This window comes from Chinchilla lanigera, unplaced genomic scaffold (genome assembly GCF_000276665.1).
Source record: "Chinchilla lanigera isolate Chin_1 unplaced genomic scaffold, ChiLan1.0 scaffold00014, whole genome shotgun sequence".
Taxonomy (NCBI): domain Eukaryota; kingdom Metazoa; phylum Chordata; class Mammalia; order Rodentia; family Chinchillidae; genus Chinchilla; species Chinchilla lanigera.
In genome coordinates this window covers 1,407,441-1,429,496 of record NW_004955415.1, presented here as the reverse complement: position 1 = coordinate 1,429,496, position 22,056 = coordinate 1,407,441, and the positions used below count along the sequence as shown (strand labels likewise).

Sequence of the window (22,056 nt, the reverse complement as noted above, 5' to 3'; positions counted from 1 at the left end):
CAGACTACCATATCAGTCCACATTAAACACAGGGACTGTCTTCCTAAAATATTGATTTACTTACGCTTACTTAACTTAAATTTCTTCCTAGATAGCACCTGTCTCCTTCAGAATAGAAGCCAAAGTCCTTGGATTGACTCTCCAAGATTTGGTATATGCTGAACTAGCTTATTGCCCATTGGTTTCCTGGCCATTCTAATACATTTTGCATTCTTCTGCCATGCCATATTTTTAGCCTCCTCCACCCCAAGCTGTGTTTGGTCGATATTTATTAGTGTCAAGCTGATTGCATTCTGCTTGCTACAGTAATTAGGTCAGAACTCTAGGCCTGTGCCACTCAGCACATTTTCCTGGCTGAGGAATCACTCCAAAATTTACATATTAAGACATTAAGAAAAAATTTGTTGGGGCTTCTGGGGAAGAGTTTGCTTTCTTGAGAGTGAGCCACTGGAGAGATAGCCTCTCTTCCGCTAGATGTCCCTGTCAACGAACTAACACACACCTACGCTAGTGATTTTGTCTCATCAGAGAAGGCAGCCTGAGAATAAAGTCAGAACATAGAGGCGCGAGAGATGTGGCTCAGTGGCACATCACCCACCTGGCAACCGCAAAGTCCTGAGTTCAATTCCCAGTACAAAAACAAAACAAGACAAAAAAAAGAACATACGAGGAGAGCATAGCTAAGTGTATCTTAGAGAAACTGTGTGTGGGACTTTGGTTGAAACCAGTTCTTAAGTCTGTGCTACCTGTGGGCTTCCAGGTGTGAGAGCAGGTACATTTCTGGCTTATGTCAGTTTGGATCAGTTTTTCTGATATTTACAGACCAAAGCTGCAAACTGATGTAGATTTTAAAAACAGTTCAAAAGGAGGTGGGTGGAAGGATATTAAGTGTGCAGACTGAGTGAAACTAATTACCATGGTTAAGACTTCACCTTTTCCCATGAATAGACTTGTCACCATTGGGAACATCTGTTTATACCCAGGTAATATATACTTAAAATTTGTGAAGATACAGCTTTCAAGTCTGATTATAAAATACAGTTTTGAAAAACTAATGCACAAAAGAGCTAAATGTGTGCAACCTATTTTTCTAAGGTTGTAATAAAATGCCTTGTATTAACTTTGAAAGACAAACTTGTGAGGAAAGAGTGAACTCACACTCTTTTATGTCTTTCACATTCTGGTGTGGTATTATGGTAAACCTGGCAAACTGTATACCCATGTTTCTAGTGAGAGCAGTTTTCCTGTTTGCCCAAAATTGATAAGGAAGCTGTCTCCGAAAGGGTAAATGTGCTTCCCAAGGCCACAGTGCTATTGTTTTATTTTGTTGTGAATGTAAGTCGTGTTTATATAAAAATAGAGGCAATAAAAAATAGAAATGTGTAAATGTTAATAGATAATCACTGGGCTGGGGAGATAGCTCAGTGACACAGGGCCTGCCTGGCAAGCCTGAGGTCTTGAGTTTGGTTCCCGGTACCAAAAAATAAAAATAAAAATAAAAAATAAATAAAAACTACAATAGACCACCACCTGGGGTGTTTCCAACTCTTACATATAAATACATATATATTTTTTCCATCCTCAATTGTATTACTTGTAAGTTTGTTTGACTGTGAATATAGTTTCAAATAAACTTGTAGAATTAAAAAAATAAAAATGTGTGTAGCTTTTGAACATAAATGTTAATGTTGAATTTCATCTGATGAATAAATATTGGCCACAACTACACAGAAATGTAGCATTTTTTGATTAGTCTTTTAAAAGTATCTATATTTTTCATTATTAATACTGGGGGAGAGAGCATATGTTGCCTCCAAATAATTGAAAAGCTTGGTTTGGTTTGGTTTGGTTTTTTGAGACAGGATTTTACTATGTAGTTGAGGATGGCCTTGAACTCACTATGTAGCCCAGGCTGGCCTTCAACTTATAGCAGTCTTCCTGCCTCAGCCTCTGGAGTGCTGGAGTTACAGGTGTGCACCTTCATGCCTGGTCCATCCTTACTTTTTAGCCAGAATATTTAAATACCTCCTAAGCCATTTTACATCGTTATTTTGAAGCTAACTTTTTAGATTCTTACTTAATTTTGAGGAGAATTCTGAATTATTATGTATAGAGACTTAATATAATAAAATATTGAACAGAAGAACCAAATTTAATATCACTACATGTGTTACTGTGTGCCCCAGATATTTTCCCCAGAAAATAAAAACGTTCTGCATCTTTCAATTTTATACTCTTTGTGTTGTCAGGGAGGACATTTAGGGCTAAGGAACAGAGATGTTCCTTATTATGAAAGGAAATATCTAAAAATATAAGTTAACATTTAAATGAAGGACTTGAATTCTCCTAATTTTTAAGAAATTGTGTCGGTCCCAGGCTTCACAGTGTCCTGAAGAAGGTACATTTTGGTTCTGAGCTTTTGCGCTGCTTGCTCTACTTTGTGTTTCTCTCAGTCTTTCTCATTTTCCCGTCCAGAGGTGACGGATGAGTTCTTCTGGTGAACACACTGTACTTGCTGGTGTTTCATCAGCTGAATCCACGCGGAGCTGGGTTCACATGCACTGTGCTGGGACAGCGACACAGGGTGCGACAGGTCCTCACTGTGCCCACAAGTTTCATTTTGTTGAATTAAGTCCCGTGGTGACTCTTTCACCACACTCCCTGTCTAACCCTCATGGAGTCACTTCCTCTGAGAATTCCCATCTCTCTTTGCACATTGGTAGATTTATGTGCACCTCTGCCTTCGGCAGCTATCACGCTTCAAATGAAGATATTACGTAGAATGTCTGAATCTGGTAACATTTTTTTTAAAAAGAACATGCCCAGAAGACATACAGTCATATAGCTAATTCGTGATACAGCTTGTGGGCAGGAGTGACTTGGAGAATAATGGGAAGAAAATGAATAAACCAGAGAGGACTGCATGAAAGGCATTGCAGGCATTTTTTAAAAATTGTGATGTTCTTACAGTTTCCTTACCTTTACTGTAAGATGTTATTTTTTCCTGCCCTTTTGAGGGAAAAAAAAAGCTAAGCACATTTATTTTGACTTCTAAGTAATTATTCATATTTATGGCTTTTGTAATTGTTCCTTCTCTTCATTGGTCTTGGCTATTTATATCTGCTCCCTTAAAAAGACTACCAATAATCAGGCATCCCAGACTGGGTTTTCCTCACAGTGGTTCATTTCCTTTCAAGTGCATTAGCAATTAGCTCGCAGTATACTTAATTGTAGCTTTGTTTGACTTTCCACCTCTCTCTGCTCACTGGGTTAGTGAAGTGCATTAAAGCTTATATAAGTGGCCAGGTTTTCTGCTTTATGGAAAACTTAAAAGAAAGCAGACCTTTCATTAATGTAAAAGGAAATAGACTGTTCCTAGCATTGAGTGAGCTAAATGGCTCAGTGTAGGGAGGTACAATAGGAAACCTGGACCCTTCCCAGTGCCTCCTGAGTTTTCCCTTTGCCATGTTTCTGTGTTACTTTAGATTGAAGTTATTCCCAGAATGTCAGGTATACTCATATTCAAATATAAGTACCAAACATATCCTAAAGCTAAATAGAAAAAAAATTATTAGCCACCCTATTGGTTCAAATAAAGTGAAAGTTAGCTATAAATTTTCAAATGTAATTTTCTGTATTTTAAGATGTAACTGGGTATGTGTTTTTTTGAAGGGCTCCAATAGGATAATTCCCTAGTTGATGCAGAATGGAAACTAAAACATTGACATCTTTACTTATTTCCAATTTAAATTACTTTGGGGGGGGGATATAGAGTTTTGCTTTCATTGGCCTTGTTTTACTACCATGGGAGTTTACTTTCATCTCAGTTCCCATAGATAATCTGTGAGAAATTCTTCAGGGCCTGAAACAAGAGTATCCCTAGGGTTACATGATCTGACCTAATCAACCATGAGTGCTCTCATACTCTTGTTTTGTTTTGTTTAAATCCCTTTATTTCACTAAGGCCTTTCTCAATTATCTTTCTCCTCTCTCCTTGATTAGACATCGATGAGTGCAGCATCATTCCTGGGATATGTGAAACGGGCGAGTGTTCCAACACCGTGGGAAGCTATTTTTGTGTTTGTCCACGTGGATATGTAACCTCAACAGATGGCTCTCGGTGCATCGGTAAGCTGCTGACTTAAAAGCACAATATACTGTTCCTTTATAGGGACAGAACAGCCCAAGCAGGTATGAAGATGGCAACAATTATAAAACCATTGAGGAAATAGCTGAAAGTGGTTTAAAGTAAACGGTACCACTCTTGAGGGACCAACAGACCAGGTACTGTTCGCAAAGACTTCAGCTTCGGAAGCCATCTGGGTTTGTTTTATGTTGTCAAAATCATTTGGAGGGTCAAGAAAGACTTCCTCAAAACATTGTTCATGCCCAGTGTTACAGACACAAAAGCATCAGACTTTTAAAATCCTCTTTGGGAGACAGAATGCAGTAATTAAAAGTTCTTTTTTTGGTATGAATCATAAATGTGGTACACATCGTATTCACTTAGAGCATGTTTATTCCAGTAAAAATAGGTATTACAAAAAAGAAATTGGCACCATTAATTTTGTGTGTTAAGGTATATTCCAAAGCCAGATAAATTTGTATGCTCTCCTTTGTTTAGAAAGATGAAACTGTGCTTCTCAGTCCTAGGGTAGATCATCCATCACTGAGTAGGCCCCAGAATCCTCTCTTGCCGTGAGCACAGATTGTGAAATATCCTTTGACACATGATCATGGCATAGTGAGCCACCCTTGCTTTTGTCTCCTTGAGTGTTCAGCTTAGTTAGTTTCAACTGTAAGCTGCCAGCAGCTAAAAGCGAGGAAGAAATACATGCAGTTCTCTGTGGCGGCACTGAGGAGTCACGTAGTATGGGGATTAGAGGAGTGTATTCAGTACCCAGAGAAGGGGCCTGCTTGGTCCACTAGAAGGCCTACTCCACCAGTACATGGACTAAGGCCCGAATTCGGGTGATAACATGTAATGATGAAAACATGACAGATACAGGTTGTGCCTTCAGGGACCCATACTGCCATCGTACGTACTGGTGGAAGAGTAGGAATGGTCATCATAGGAGAAGAAACAGTGGTAGCAGTAGTAAACATCACAGCATTTTTACATTTATGAAACATTTGTAAGACTGTGGACAGCTCCATTATCTCATTATTTCAAAACTGTAAGGCCTCAGGCAAGAAGCTGCTCTCCACTTGTTTCTTCTAGTAACTTTGCTTCAGTAAAATCTTCCATATCGTCATCATTATTAAATTATTAGGAGAAGGAGAAAATGCAGACTCCTTTAGGATCAGGTCACGCCTGTGTTCAGGATTCACCTCAAACCACCCGTGACTTCACACTCATGTCTCACGCTTACACATCCACCACACTGCCTTACTTTGTCCACAGTGTCCCCTCTGCCCGGAACATCCTCATTCCCTTCTTCTGTGCTCGTTAAAACCCCGTTAATTCTTTGGATCTCAAATCAAGTATCACGTTTTGTAGCCATTCTAACCTAATGCACATTTCCTTCTTAGGCAGAAATAATCCACCTTTTCATTATAATTTTCACTTCCTTCATTTCAGGGTTTCTCGCACTGTCACAAGTACTTGTGCTCTCCTATCACAAGTACAGAGCTCCTGGCCAGACTGGAGCTCCAGGGTGCCTGCCTCGTGCAGCTCATGTAATGTCTTGCATAAGTTGTGTGCTCACTCAGTCTTTTTTGAATGAATAGGAAAACCAACAAATGAATAAATTAGATCATGTTGGGTTCAAGAACTTCGTGTTCTTGAACTTCATGTTGGCTGACAGCTGCTTTGTGTCTTTGGCATCCTGTCGGATGCGATGTTATGGCACTGAGCTGTGGTCCTGGATGCCCAGAAGGCAGGAGCTGGCGTGAGCTGCAGAAACTGAGTCCTTAGCTATCCAGAAGTGCCTCTCATTTCATCACCAGCATTCTATCCCAGGAACAGAGGAACACTCCCAAAGCAGGGAGAATGACTCTTAGAAATTAGAAAGCCAATGTTTAAATTAAGGGCAGAAAGGAAAAAAAGGAAAAAAAATACATATGTATACACAAGATAGTTAAGTTTTACAGCTAGCTTCTTAGTTCCTTGAAAAGAATGTTTTGTGCTAATGTTGTTTAGACAGGATATCATGCCTGTATCTTGTACTCTGATTAACTAATACACAGAAAGCAATATGTAATGTATCAACTATTATAACTGTCCTACTAACCTTTTTCAAAACTTGAACTAATTGTTTATCTCTTTTTAAAATTAAAAAATTAAGCAACTTGAAAATTTTTTGAGTAACTGTGTTGCATTTGGAATAAGTATGTGTTTTCCATATGAAAGAAAAATCTCACATTTAAATGTGAGAGCTCTTTGACTTTGATTTTTGAAAATGAATCTTGGATGAATTTAGTTAGGATTGAATTGTGTGTCACAGATACTGCCATATGGCTTTTGGTAACTATGGACAGTATATTAATGGTAATGAGCTGGTTAAACTCACAGCATTTTTTAGAATGTTTTCTGTTCCTAAGACCCTAAGTCTGAAGGCTGGGGATATAGCTCAGAGGCACAAGCGCAAGGTCCTGAGTTCGATTCCTGGTGCCAAAAAGAAAAATCCTAAGTCTGTATCTTGTTTTTTAGTTTTGTTTCGTTTTATGTGTAGAAAAAGTTTCACATGGCAGGAGAATTTAACAGGGCATTTTAACTTTAAGATAGGGTAGTGTTCTCATTTCATTGTATGCTAAACACAAAAGACAAATTCCTGATGTAATTTTATCTGGTGTGTTATCTAGTGTTTAAACGTCCAGGAAAGAGCTGTTTTTTAAAGGGCACAATACTAACATGTTCCATTTCTAAAAGGAGATGAAGCATAACTAATAATCTTTTCCTTAAAAGCATATTAATAGCATTACTTAATGAGCATTAGGTCATTTTGGAATTCACTGCCGTTGGCATTATTAATACCTACTTTCCACATTGAAGCACGGACACTGAGGAATGATGGAAGCAGGCATTAAGCAAAGAATGGATGGAGAGGCAGCAGTGAGCAGCTCTGCAGGCAGGGTAGTGTGTCCCTGTGACAGCAGGGACCCTAAGCAGGAGGACTCACAAATGCCAGTCAGCAGCAAGTTTAGAAAGTGAGATCAAGCCTTTAGAAATTCTCACAGTAATGTGATATTGTCACAATAACCCCGTGCTTCTCTTTGAGCTTTACAAAAGTTCTCTGTGCTCAGCAAGGATGTGAGCAGGACCATAGGTGCTAAACATGCCTGAGTGGGCTCAGGAGATGCGAGGAGAGTTTGTCTGGGACAGACACCTAAATAAGAGAGGGTGGAAGTGAAGGAGATGGGCTGAGATGAAGGTTCTGGTGCTGAGGTTATCGGGTGCCATGCTGAAGAGCTCCAGGGTGATCCTGAGGGTGGTGAGAATCCATCAAGACTTTTGAGCAGGACGGGGATGAAAATCAGTAGGGCGGGGTATGTTTTTGGAGGTGAGATGAGATGACAGATTTTTAAATGTGGAAAGAGATCATACAGTGACACAATGTGATGGCCATGATAGGCTTTTAAAACATGAAGCAAGTGAGGAAGTGCTCCTTAACACTGGGTGATGACCACATGTGAGAGTGTGCATTTGCAGCAAGCACTTCAGAAAGGCCCAGATTCCTAAATATGTTTAACTAAACAACGCTGAGGAAGGATACAAGGGTGAAGCAGTGTACTGAACAGAGTTTTAGCTTTCATTGGAGCTGGGTAAAGGGCGAGTGGTGAAACAGAGATACTTTAATTAAGAAAATGTTTTGTGTTCAGTTACTGTTGAATAATGGAGACAAAATTTACAGGAAGTATCTTAGAAATAGGAAGAATCTGCAGAATTAATCAAGGGGAACCCGAACCGGGGCCAGAGCATCAGAGAGGCAGGTGCAGGCAGCCAGTGTCTTCGAGACAATGGCTGCTATTTACCAAGTGCTCCCCTCTCCAGCGCCCTGTCCCGGGCTAACCTCTGTGCTTTCTGGCTGAACCCTCCACTTTTTAATGAGCAAAGGAAGCATATTATTTCGGCATATAATCCCCAACTGTTACCAGGGTTTCATCACATTGTATAATTAACCATTAGTTCTCTTAAATTCAGTTCAGACTAAATGTCAGGCCATGAAACACACCTATAAGTGTACCATTATTTTGTTTCCAGGTGGTTTAATATTTTAATCAGAGGAGAGATGAATTGCTTCCTCTTTTTCCTGGTGGCTGTAAATAAAATTCTTGCAAACCTTGTTCAGGAAGTGGAGCGAGGGTGATGGAAGATAATTAGAGGAATAGATCTGTTTTCTTTACATATAATGTATCTACCCTACAATTAAACATACACCAAGTGTTAGAATGATTTTTATGGTGTTTCATTTCCATTTGGCCCTCTCGATTGCTTGTTTTAAGGGTTGATACTCTGGAACCACATTTTTTTCCTTCAGGTGCCCTTTTTTAATTCAAAATATTCTCCCCCATGGTAACATTTTTGATACAGCTCTTTCTAAGGACCATGACATTTCAGACACACAGAGGAAAGAATGATAACTGTACTGTACTGGGTTACTATGAAATACATTTGGCTTTTTGGAAATCTACTCTATGAGACACTACATTCTTCTGCATCTCATCCCTTGAGTCAAAACATATGCTAGGGATATTTGGGCTTGTACTTTATGAGGGAGTTTCCTATTATGTAATGGTGTGTGGAAACTAGGCTTTTCATCTTGTGTGTTCAGTGTCTAGTGAAACTATCAGAGTTGGAATAAGTGTCTCTAGAGTTTAACAGAAGCTTAAAGATGAAACCTGACTGCGTGCTCACTTACCTCCTGAGAGTCTCATTTTCACCCCTTTTTGGGGCTCCGTTTTAGTCATTCATTTATTTATTTATTTAGGCAGCTGGGTGATACTTCCCTAAATATTTTTTATTTTACCTAGTATATGTTGATTGAGAGGGACAAATCAGCATAGCTAATCCACTATTCAGACAGCTAACCCACTATTCTGCTAGAAACATAAAATATATTGTTTTATTGTATTCCTCCATCAACACTGTTTTATAAAGAATAAGAATTAAATATTGTTACAAAGTCAAACAGTTAAATAATATTTGGTTGTAAAAGTAGTTTTCTTGACTCGGGGCTGTAGTTGTTTTATTTTCTCCAAATCTTAGGTTACAACCTCCTCCTGTCAGAATCCTTGAAGAAGTAAATATTTCCACCCTACTTTGTGTAATGATTGTGCTCTATAACATTAGTGATTACTAATAAGAGTGTGGCACTTTCTTATCTGAATTGACAGCCTGTTCTTGAGAGGTATAACAATCAAGTAAATCTAGGAATATAATACTTTGGGCTCCTCAAATGAATATTTTAAAGCTTATCTCCTTGGATCATTGTGCAGAATAGAAATGAATCTGTGCAATTCTTCCCACCAAAAAACAGTACAAGCCCAGATCTGCAGTTTTTTAAAAGTCTTCAGTGAATTTGTACACGCATGCGTCAAAGTCAGCACTTCGCCCTTTGAGCATACTGGGTTTCTTTTGAGAAATGGAAGGTTACATCGTACTTCTTAGGTGGAATATCCTGATGCCAATTCATTTATTTCATGGCAACTTAGAGGTGACATGGGGCATACTATGGGCCATTAAAGGAAATAGTGTATTTATGTTAAAATCTGGATTTAGTGCTAAAATTTTTTATTCTGTTAATGGAATTATTTGTAATTAATGATCTTCATCTGCATCATTGTTTTGCAGCTCCTGAATGTTGTAGTATATTTTCTTGTGACCATCCAGCAAAATGTCTCTGGAGCCCTCTTAATAAAGTTTGAATAACATAGTTAACTAGGCTCATAATTTTTTATTGGTTAAAATAAAGGCAATTTCAGTTATAAACCCACAAAGTTTATAGATAATATTGATCTTCTGTCCCCATGCAATTGTGCATTTTATGTGGTCTTTTGCAGTCATTGTGACTTGTCTTCTAACCTTTATCTGCCTTTCCAATGCATTCTCAACCCATATTTGATCAGCTTGCTTCCTGACCCCAGGTTCTGCAGCATGGTGCAAACTCCTCATTGTAGCATTACTAACAAATTGTTTGTCCTAGTTACTTTTTTTAATTGCTAACACAAAATACCTGACATCCAAAGTTAAAGGAGGAAAGGCTTATTTCGGCTCACAGTTTGTAGAGGTTTCAGTATGGAGTTGGCTGGCTCCCAGGCAGGGTAGGTGGTGTGGCAGAGGGGCCCCACAGAAGAGAAACAGTTCATGGTGGGCAGAAGGCAGCAAAACAGTGAAGAAGCAACCAGCAAGTGAACTGCAGTGACATTCTTTCTGCCTCTTATATTTTATCCAGGCTACTCTCACACCCTCAGTACTAGCAGTGCACCATCATTCAATCCCAGCATCACATACCCTAGATCCAGCCACTTTCAAAAAGCTCCACTGATGCCACATCAGGCTTTGAGGGGACATCTAGATGCAAGCCATAGAAGTGCTACTCCTGAATTCTCACCCTGCTTTACCCTCTCATCAGCGCTGGACCTACTTTGCTACCCCCAGTTCTTGAAAACATCTCATCCAGCCTCATGGCTTAGCCTAACTGATAGCTCACAGATATGTATCTTCAGCCTGACTGTTCCTCTGAGTTCTAGGCTAGTTGATTCTACATCCCACATGTAACATGTATTAAAGAGGAACGTTGCTTTGTGTCTGCAATTTCTCACCTGCTCATCACCATCTGAGATTTGCAAGTCAAAAATTCAGGAAGTGTTTAAGACTTTCTTTCATACCCCACATCTAAGCAAGTGCCCAGTGGCCCTACACTCAGTGGCCCTGCCATCTGCTCCCTTCAGCACCGCCCTGCTGCTACCCTCATGAAAGCTGTAATCGTCTCTCAAACAAAGGTCTGCCTTGTCCTCTTCATTGGCTCCCTGCTCTCACTAAAGTGAGTTTCTCATAGCAACCAAGAGATCTTAAAAATGTCAACCACTGTAATCAAAACCCTTCAAAAGATCTCATATCATTCCACTAAAATTCTCACTGCCTTCTCTAACAGCCTACAGGGCTACAGCCCACGCCTCATTATCTCTCTGAGCTCATGCGCTTCCACTTGGCTCTGTATGCGCCTCTCTAGTTACGATGGACCCTCACTCTTCACGCACGTCAAGGACATTGTCTTCTTCCTCCTCGAGCTTCTCCTTTGGATGCCCCCATGACTCATGTCCTCGCTTTAGTCCAGCATCTGCTCAGCTGTTACTGTTTCAAGCTACTGCTAATTAACCTTTCTGATTTAGCGCCTGTATCAGTCAGATGTTACTGCAAAGTGAACAACCCCAACCTGTCAATGGCGTAAAGCAGGACACGTGCTGGGGACTGGAGTTGGGCGTTGCTTTCCTGCAGGGGCAGATCTGCCTGAGCTTAGCATCTCTCTGCGATTTGTCCTCACATCTGCTTCACATCTTTCATGTTTGTACTCCTGGAATATGACTTGAATAAATGTATAGAAATTGAGGCAAATGAACGGATATAATAGAGACTAAGCAAAATAATTCACTTCACTTGCACTCTTCTATTGAATGAAATGATTGTTTCAAGAACCTGAGGTAATTTGGCAATGCATCTTATGCTCACTGTATGTTCAGATCAGAGAACAGGCACGTGTTTCTCGGGCCTGGTGAACGGTCGCTGTGCACAAGAGCTCCCAGGGAGAATGACGAAAACGCAGTGCTGCTGTGAGCCTGGTCGCTGCTGGGGAGTTGGAACCCTTCCTGAAGCCTGTCCTGTCAGGGGCTCTGGTGAGTGCCTGCCTGCAGGTCTCCTCAGAATAGGCATTGTTGGGTAATCCAGTGACAGAGATGTGCTTTGCTCTTCCCCTTGAAGTCAGACCATACCTGTATTTTCATTGGTGTCCTCAATAATTTAAGTGTTTTTATGGGGATAGCATTGTTTATTTGAGATCAGTCTTTATAACCCCCAATTAGTACCATCAGACAAACTCTGAAAACTGATTGACTTTGTTTTGGTGCAAGCATTTAAAGAATCATATTGTAAAAAAAAAAAAAAAAAAAAAATGTTGTATTTAAATTTAAATTTTAATCTTCCTGGTCCTTCATTCCAGACCTCTAATATCTTCAAATGATAAAGCTCTGCATTTGTAGTGCAGGAATACTGTCAGCTTATAGTGTCCCAATCCTTGAAAATATTTTTTCTTTCTCCTGACATTGAAAATTTAAACTTGTCCTGTCTGCTCTATTAACTGAATCAACATTGGAAAATAACTTTAGAATGAATGGGAAGTAGCTCCTTTTGTGAAATGTAACATGAATAGTAAAGTGTAATTAATGTTTATCACATAAAGATGTAATGATAAGTTCTCTTTTTCATATTGAATGATCAAATCATTAAAAGGAATTAGATTTTTAAGATACTTATGGTATATACCTGTGTATATAGTTACAAAGAAAAAATCAAGACATATTCTTCATTCTTTCAATATCACTGAGCTAATAAACAAAATTAATTAGAATTGTGGAGCAAAGTTAATGTGTAGTAAATAATTCTAGAATCCTCTAGTTCCACCAATAATATATGATTAAAAAAATTTATTTCTTCTGCTGGAGTGCTCTAATTCTTTGAATAGTTAAGGAAATAGGTCAATAGCTAGATTCTTGCTTTTGTTCACTCAGGTTTGATACTTGTAAAGCCAAAGAGAGGGAATAAAACTTACTGGATATTGTCTGCTATTAAAATCCACATTAGTAAGAAAAATATTATTTTGGAGCCATATTAAAATATATCCCTTAAAGAAAAGACACAGGAAAGTGTGCAGGTGTAATACTGATGAAGATTCAACTAAAAGGAAACATAGAATACATCACCAAAGCTCTAATTTTCACCTGCTCAAGTAAATTCTTTGCATTCATGCTTATGTCTGAGATTTTATGTTTTACTTAGTAGCATAAAATTAAAATTTAAATGTAAATTATTATTTATGCTACTCAGTCAAAACGATGTGGCATACAGATTTTAAATATTTTATGAAACACCGGTACCTTTCCCCTGCTCCTGACAGAACTGAAGACATTTGTCAGGATAGCCTGTGTGAGGAAAGGACTTAGCTCAGTAGAAACGCACTTGCCTACCATGTGTGAGGCCCAGGGTTTGATCCTCAATGCAGCAAAAGAAGATAATAACCTGCTTGTGTGTGTAGAATTGGTAAACTAAAATGATCTATATCAACATGCCAATCGCTTTTATTATGCCAAGGGACATTCATTTGTGTTTAATGAAACTTTCTTTCCTTCTAGAGGAGTACCGCAGACTTTGCATGGAGGGACTTCCCATGGGAGGGATTCCAGGGAATGCTGGTTCCAGACCTGGAGGCCCTGGGGGGAATGGCTTTATCCCCAATGGCAATGGCAATGGCAATGGCTATGGCCCAGGAGGGGCAGGCTTCCTCCCCATCCCTGGAGGCAATGGCTTTTCTCCTGGTGTCGGGGGAGCTGGTGTGGGAGCTGGGGGACAAGGACCCATCATCACTGGATTAAGTGAGTGGTTATAGTTCCTGTAAATTCTTTAGATTTTTGCCTCAAGTGATACTATTATACGATCTACTGTATATTTTTAGTTTGCAAAAAGTGGGTATGTGTACCAGCACATGTGTGTGTGTGTGTGTGTGTGTGTGTGTGTGTGTGTGTGTGAGAGAGAGAGAGAGAGAGAGAGAGGGAGGGAGGGAGGAAGGGAGGGAGGGAGAGGGAGAGGGCACACCTAATTCAAAGTCTAGGTTCTTGGAAAATATAAATGAGAGCCTGGTAATACCTTGATCCAGATGCCATCACCAAAAAGCATGCTTTGGGTTTCACTGTATTTGACTTGGCCTGTTGCAGATGCCCTATTTATGTACTCCTTCAAATATTTTCCAAAACCATTTCTCAACTAAGATAAACTAAGTGCTGTTCTGTGCCTATGCAAATATTGTAATGCACATACCTTTTCCTTACCTTTTTGTTAAATTGCTTAAGAAACTGAGAACCGTAAGTTTCATACCAGAATTGGCATTCATGTTCTTGCAATTTAAATTCATTCTTTTTAAAGCACTGCTCTTGTTAATACTATTTAATGATGTCCTGCAGTGTTATGTTTATCTTTTTTGGCATATTGCCTATTTACTATTTCAAAATATACAGCAGAGTTACAAAAAACAAATGGAAAACACTCAGATGCATAGGAGAACATTCCTGAAATTTTAAGAAAGACATCATTATGGGCAAAGTTTCCAGATGTGTAACTTAAATGCAAATGCAAATTATAGCCATGTGCCTCAAGAATTTGCTTTTAGATCCCCCAAATTACAATTTAATAAAATATAGAGTACTGTGGGCTTCTGATACACACTTGATTAATTCACAATCAAATAGCCTTTTAAAAGTGAACTTGAAGAAAAGCACTACATGTTGTAGTGATTAAATATTACCTATGTTTTCATTTCTCATAGCAATTCTGAACCAGACAATAGATATCTGTAAGCACCATGCTAATCTTTGCTTAAATGGGCGCTGCATACCTACTGTTTCTAGCTACCGATGTGAATGCAACATGGGTTATAAGCAGGATGCCAACGGAGATTGTATAGGTAAGTTCATGATTCTTTAATCCTTATTTTTTTAATGGCTGTCAGATGATAAGAACCTTTTGGCCTGAATATGATTGTTTAAAGATTTTTTTTAAAGTAAAGCCCCCAGGTTGTCTCCTGTGTGTGCATACTATTCCATGTACTCCCTCCTGCCTTTAAACTACATGCTGACCTCAAGAATTTCCCATTCTTCCATTTTTCAAAAACAGTAGTGGATTACACCAATCTGATGCTTAGATATTTTGATCTTCAACTTATTCACATTCTTAAAATTCATTGGTTATATCTATCAGTAACTAACTTATTAGAAATCAAAGTTGAAAAATTTAAAACATCCATTTTAAAATGATGCACTCATTGTGTGTGAACATGCATAACATTTTTATGAAAAACTATATTTTCTAAAACAAAAGAAGTGAATGGCATTGTTTTCAGTTTTTGCAAATCTACTTAATGTCTGCCTTCATAGAAGCCAACTGGATTCTCATCTCATATCTGCATCTGCGTTTGATCTGTTCCAGTGTGTTGTTTTGGTTGAAGACTGTAACCATCTTCAAACAGATATATACTTGGGAAGGAAGAAGAATATTTCATAGATTTTTCAGATGATTTTGTATATTCTTTCAAATATGAGTATCTTTTATTTATTTTCTTCATTATTGCTCTGGTTAGAACTTGCAATAAAATAGTGAATAGACACAGTGGGATTGGATATCCTTGTCTTATTTCTGATCTAAGGAAGAAAGCATTCATTGCCATTAGGAATAATGTTAGATACAGTTCTTGAACATAATCTTTTTTCCTAGTCTGTTGAAATTTTTTTTTCTGGCATAGATGTTGGATTTTGTCAAAACCTTTATCTGCTTCTACTGAGATATGCACTTTAAATTCTTTTTCTAGTTTGTGAATATGGTTAATTGCTTACGTTGCTGTGATAATGCCCTCTTGATTATGGTGTTTTATTCTTTTTATATGTTATTGGGTTTGATTAGCTAAAAAATATTTTAGAAGTTTTACATCTGTGTTCATAAAGGATAACAGTGCTTCCACTTTTGTGTTTACCTGAGTATGCTGTCATAGTAACACTGACCTCATAATACAATTTGGGAATTGCTCCCACCTTTTCAAATTTCTTGAGTTTGTATAGAATTGGTATTATTCCTTCCTTAAATGCTTGGTAGAATTTATCATTGAAGCTATCTACGAGAAGATTTTTAGCTACAAATTCAATTTTATAATAGATACAGAACTATTTGGGTCATTTCTCCTCAATTGAGCTTCACAGTTTTGTCTTTAAAAGAATTTGTCCATTTAATCTTAGTGTTGAATTTATGATCAAAAGTTGTTCCTAATATTTCCTTACTTTTCTTATGGAATTTGTATTGATATTGTCTTTGATATTGGTTAATTTGTGTATTTTCCTTTTTAATTTTTCTGGATCAGTCTAATTAAAGATTTATCCATTAAAGTTTTATCCATTTATCCATATTTGTTCTCAAATAACTAGCATGATTTTCTATTCTTTTTCTGTTTTCTATTTCATTGGTTTGCACTCTGATTCTTACCATTTTCTGTCTTACATTGACTTGATGTAATTTGTTCTTTTTGTTTGTTTGTTTTGTTTCTTTAAATGAAAGCCAAAGTAATTACTTTGAGACTTTCTGTTCAATATTGGCTTTTAGTTCTATACACTTTCACATAAGTCCTTTAATTTCATCCTACAATTTTTGATAAGTTGTCTTCTTTTTCATTCATTTTAAATACTTTGCAAGTTCTGTTATTATTTTGATCTAGCATCATTAGAGTGTTTGTTACTTGGTTTCCAAATATTTGAGATTTTTCCAGAGGTCTTTTTGTGTGTGTGTGTGCCAAGAATTGAACTCAATACCTTGCGCTTGCTAGGCAAGCTCTGTGCCACTGAGCTGTATCCCTGCCCCCTAAGATCTTTCTGTAACCAGTTTTTTATTTAATTTTATGTTATTAAAGAACATAATTTGTATCAGTTGAATCATTTCTCATGTAGTAAGACTTGCTCTATGCCCAGATATGCCCTATATTGTTTCATGTTTCATTTTAGATTATTGTATTATTGATTTCAAGTCCACACATCTTTTCTTATTCATGACTAGCTTGACATCAATGCCATCTAATGCATTTTTTCATCTCTAGAAGTTCAGTTAGGGTCTTCCTTGGATATCCATCTCTAGCACTGCATTTTTAATCATTATCTAGCACTTCGATGTATAAACTTCAATTATAATACTAGTATCCTTTCCCTGCTAATTAAAACATCTGTGTCAGATGTGGGATGTAGTTGACTTATCTTCATGATGTAGGTCTTTATTCCTGCATCTTTGTGTGATTATTAATCTTTAACTGAACACTATCATGTGTTTTCCTTTGCTGAACACTTGGTGTCTTTGTAGTCCTGTCAATATTCTTGAGTTTTATTCTGGGATATATTACATTACTTGGAAATGGTTTGATCCTTTCTAGAATTGCATTTAAGATTTTTGGGCGGAACTAGAGCAAGGTATAGTCCAGTGCCCTCTGTTCCCTGCTTAGAGACATGATCCTTCTGTGTGCTTACTCTCCTGAGCACTCCATGAACTCTGACAGCTGTCTGTTTGCAAGAGATGCTGCTTCTTGCCCTGTGTGGGGCCACTCACTCTTACCTCTTATGTTTTTGCATAATTCTCCCTTTGGTTTCAGTTGCTTCCTGACACGCAAGTGCTTATTCATGTTCTGCTGAACACTAGAGGAGGACTCCATGGCATTCTCAGGTGTTTTTGTTTTCATTTTTGTTTTTATGCACCTCTCCCTGTATAGTAGTGTTTTGTAAACAACAATCACTTGTGTTTGGACTCAGCCCTTCTTCCTGCTGCCGTAGGAAATCAGTGCATTCTGCCTGGGTTTCTTCTTCCTGTACTATGTCTGAAAACTCTGTTGAAGCCACAGCCGAAATACTCATGGTACCTGGCATATTCCTTCCCATCTCTTAGACATCTGTGTTCTTGATTACCTGATACTAAGTTTCTTTAAAACCATAACTTCATATATATTACCATTTGTTTGTATCCTAAGAAGGAAGAGTAAATCCATCTTGGTCAGGAACATAAATTCTTCCTATTTTTTTAGTGAAAAATTTTTGCAATAAAGAACATGGACACAAAAAGGCTAGTTAGGCAATATTTATAAGTTCAGGCAGGAAGTTATGACAATAATGATATAGGGCTGTAGAACAACAGAATGATTCTACAGATATTCCAGGGGCTATTCAGTGGGAACTGATGAAATTAATTGTGGAGAGTTAGAGAGTAAGAAACTACAGTGATTTCTCACATTTCTAGCAAAGAAAAGTTGTGTATATGATGGTATAGTTGCCATGTGGAAGTGTGTGCAAATTGGGAGAAAATGGTTCATGAGTTATTTTGTACATATTGAGCTTTAGTGTCTAGACATTTGCTCATAGAGGTTTGATACTAATAGCAGTATTCCCACTTCAGGACTTTGGACTCAGCATTTAGAACAATGAGGGTGAATATGGTCACAGGCTGAACAGTAGGAAAAGTGAAAAGGTGTAGTACTGCAGCTGGAATGCTGTGGAAGAGCAACATTTAAGGCCGACAAAGAACACTTAGCAATATTTTGGGAACGATAGCAAAATAATCTAGAAAGGGTTATATCACTAAAGCTAACAGCACATTTTTGAGGAAAAGTAATGACGGATACTAAATGCAGCAGAAAAATCAAGTGCAGTAAGGACAAAGATCTGCACTAAATTTGGTATTTAATAGGTTTCAATGATCTATTGAGAGCAGATGATTTTAGTTGAGCCATTTTGAGGTTGTTATTTTACTTGTCTGTAGTATTACCAAGTGATCATGTGTGTTTTATAATTAGAACAATTAACAGTTTGCTACAGAGCAAATTCTGGTTTGGGTCTTTTGTGAAACGATATAGATGCGGGGCCACAGAAAGTTAGCATCCTGTTTTTGCCATGTTAAGTTGAAAAACCTAAGTGAACCGTTAGTATGAGGAAAAATGTGAGCCAAATACGGTTTACAAACCAGTCATTCTAAACTAAGTCCTGGGCTCCAAGATGAGGATGATTACATGGGGCTTAGTGCAGGATTCCTGTGTACAGTCGTAGTGTCCTCTGGGGCACCATTTGCATGATCTATAAAAACAGGTTGTGCAAGGTCTAATGGTAGGCGGCAGCCCTGGCTTTGATGACACTGCTAGCGCTTACTTACGTGATAGCCTGAGTTGTGCTGTTATTTTAGGAACCCATGAAATTCTGATATCTTTACTTCTGTGGTATAACTTGAAAATGATTTTTCCATTAGAAAATATGCTAAGTATATCATATATAAAATATCCTCTCTTGCACTTATGTACACAGTGAAGATTTATCAGGCTGAAATCTGATTGGCTACTGATTTCCTACTAATACTTGTCATTTAGATGTCACTGCATATTGGTCCAATATGGAAATGTAGGCCCAAATTTTAACCTATTTTTAGTTAGCCAAAGACCATTTATTTCATATATGCCCTGAGGTGTGCCTTATTCTCACTCATAAAACACTTATAATTCTGGCAGAGTAGCTCTGTGAACCTTTGGGACAAAAATGAACTATCTTAGGTTCCTTTCTGTAGTCATGTTGCTACCCAGCCTGAAAACTAAGATGCTGCTAGAAATTAAAACCTGCAGAAAATTACAAGACTGACTGTTTTCTCAGTTCTCCAAAGATAATGTATCACCAGCACCACCATAGAAGTGAGTTAACTGTTAACTGCACACAGTGGAAGTCTTACAGTGATAGGGCCTGAGTGTTTGCAGAATCCAGGGGAGAAGGGCTGCCTCCATTCTTTATCTGATGTAGTTTTGAGATTCTTTATCTACATAGTTAATGTATCCTTGTAAATCTCACACACAGACTCTGTACCCAAACGTTGTTCCAAACAGTTACATCCTAGGTGGACCTCATCAATCAGCCCTACAAAGTTGAAGCCTCATCAGGGCTAAGTATTAAAATTCATAGAGATATAGCTTGATATCAGAGTACATTTTCAGAAAATGACTTTTTAACATTTTTAATCTTATTCTCTTTCTAGTATAAGCTTTTAATCATTTTGAGTTTAGAGCACATACTAGCATATCAAAAAAAAAGGTAAGAGAATAGTTTACTAATGTTTTTCACTATGGTAACCCATGATAAGAGTTGTAACTATTTGAATTGTGCCAGTATTTTAGTGAATAATAAATGGCCATTACTATTGGAGGACCTTTTTCTTAGATGCCTGTTGAGATAATGTAACTTGGGAGACAGTAGTTGCATTAAAGTATCAAAGACAAGGAAAACATACAGGTCCATTTGCAATTATGAGAATTATTTGTAAGGTCTATAAACTATTATATTTATTCATCATGTTTTTCTCTCCTTCTGAAAATTCTACTCTAAAATAAAATTTTGTGCCTCTCTTACTGTCCATATAAGTCCAATTATTATTAGCAATGATTTTAACTTGGTTCACATCACTTCACTTTGGAATACTGAAAAAGAATTTATTTCTCTTGGTGTATAGGTAATCTTAGAACCCTTGCAAGTTAAAAAAAAGTCTCTTCTAAATTTGTATATAAAATAGTTTTCAGGGGCAAATATTCTTTTATCCTCAATTGTTTTTCAGAATTTAACCATTGTAATAATCAGTGTTTTTACAATTCCTTCATTTATTTTAGGAGTCTAAAATCCAAGAATTTTGCTTATTAATTCATGGGATTTTATCATTATTAATTTCAGTCTCCAGTGAAAACACAGAAGTCCAAGTACCTTGACTAGTAGTTAAGTGCTTCTCCTCCTGTAAATGAGACAAAGCAAACATGATCACTTGGGGCCCTGGAATGTGAGACTCAGAGAAAGCATGAAATGTGTATTTCAGAGGGTGACAGTGATCACTTGTGCTTAGTCTGAAACTTCAAATCCTCCCATCATCTGGGGGGAGGAGGGAAGCAATAACAAATGGGGCTTAAACTCATTTGTAACTTTAAAGTCACTAATAGTTTTGATGACTGGCTTCACTTCCAATGAAGAAATGAGTAAGTGAACTCTCACATCTTCTCTATGGCCTGGACCCCGAAGAAGTCCCAAAGGGGCTAAGGAGACAGAAATCAATTACAGCTGTAATGGCAAAATGAGAAGCAGGGCTGTCACAGCAACACACAGGGGCAGCAGGTTCTCAAGTAGAGAAAATGTTTCTGAAAAGTGACCGGGCATCCCAGAAAGCTGACCTGAAGAGAAGAGGTTTGCTGTATGGGCTCATGTTCCCCCGTGGAACTGAGATTTGCATGGAGTCTTCTATCATGATACATCTCCAGGACACTTTTAATTGTTGCATTTCCATAGTTTATGCAGAGAAAATGTAAGTGATCTTCAGCAGTGTGAATCAAGGTGTTATTTCATATTGGAAAGTCCATTAGTTATACCTAATATGCTTGCTAATCCTCTGAACTCTCTCTTTTCTCATTTTGCTTCATTCCTTTGGCTCAGTAGAATTGATGTTATCAACCAAAAGTTTAAATGTAAGTGAGTCTTAATGGGCTGAAAGGGTCTTTGGATGAATTGAAAAAGACATTTAATCCTGTAATTCTTTGTTTTTATTTTATTTCCATGAAGTTTTGTTTTGTTTTTCTTTACCAGAGAGAGCTTAATTACACTCAGTTTGAGTGTTCACATCAGTGAGGTTGGTGAATTTGATAGAGCACAGTGCCTTGTTTAGGAACATCTGTGAAAGGACTAATCTGTTTATTAATATGGTAAAACTATGATTTGATTTTTTTGTTGTGCTCTCAAATTTAGCTAAAATTGTATTTGTTAATGGCTTCTACATGTACATAAAATGGCAAGTTGTTATGCCCTCCTTAGCTGGAGCACATGTTAATTTTCCAAATTCAATGTAATATTTAGTGGTCATTGCTAAGAGAATATAAATTAAACTTACATTGGCACAAGTGATCTCTCTGGGATTTTCCTGGTCCAACTATTCAAGCTCTTATTTGCAGTCCCTTAATTCTGCAGGGTGCTTCCATTTAATCAAGCCTCAGCAGACGTTAAACAAAAAGATTTTCTCATATTTCATATCAGAACTGGTATTTGCACAACACTTTATTTTATGTAAAAAAAATAAGTGAATCCCAGTGCCAATTTTAACACCCTAAAGAAAGCTAAAGCTGATGAAAAAAAAAATTCCTTTGTTTTCATTTTCTCTCCCACCCATGTTTGTTACCGCCGAAGGAAGGCTCAGTTAATATACAGTTGTACAGAGAGATGAGTCACAAAGGGTAATAACAAAGAAATTCAGTAATCCCGCCATCTCTTACA

General features: G+C 37.7%; 1 protein-coding gene across 1 annotated transcript in view; it reads left to right on the top strand.

Moving 5' to 3' along the window:
• Fbn2 (fibrillin 2) overlaps window positions 1–22,056 on the top strand; it is a gene marked incomplete at its 5' end in the record, with an annotated part of 227,883 nt that overhangs the window by 105,939 nt on the left and 99,888 nt on the right. Inside the window, 4 exons of the mRNA XM_005380550.2 lie at window positions 4,003–4,128; window positions 11,683–11,835; window positions 13,348–13,587; window positions 14,535–14,672. Of these exons, the coding sequence (XP_005380607.2) occupies window positions 4,003–4,128; window positions 11,683–11,835; window positions 13,348–13,587; window positions 14,535–14,672 (657 nt within the window). The remainder of the gene's footprint in view (window positions 1–4,002; window positions 4,129–11,682; window positions 11,836–13,347; window positions 13,588–14,534; window positions 14,673–22,056) is intronic.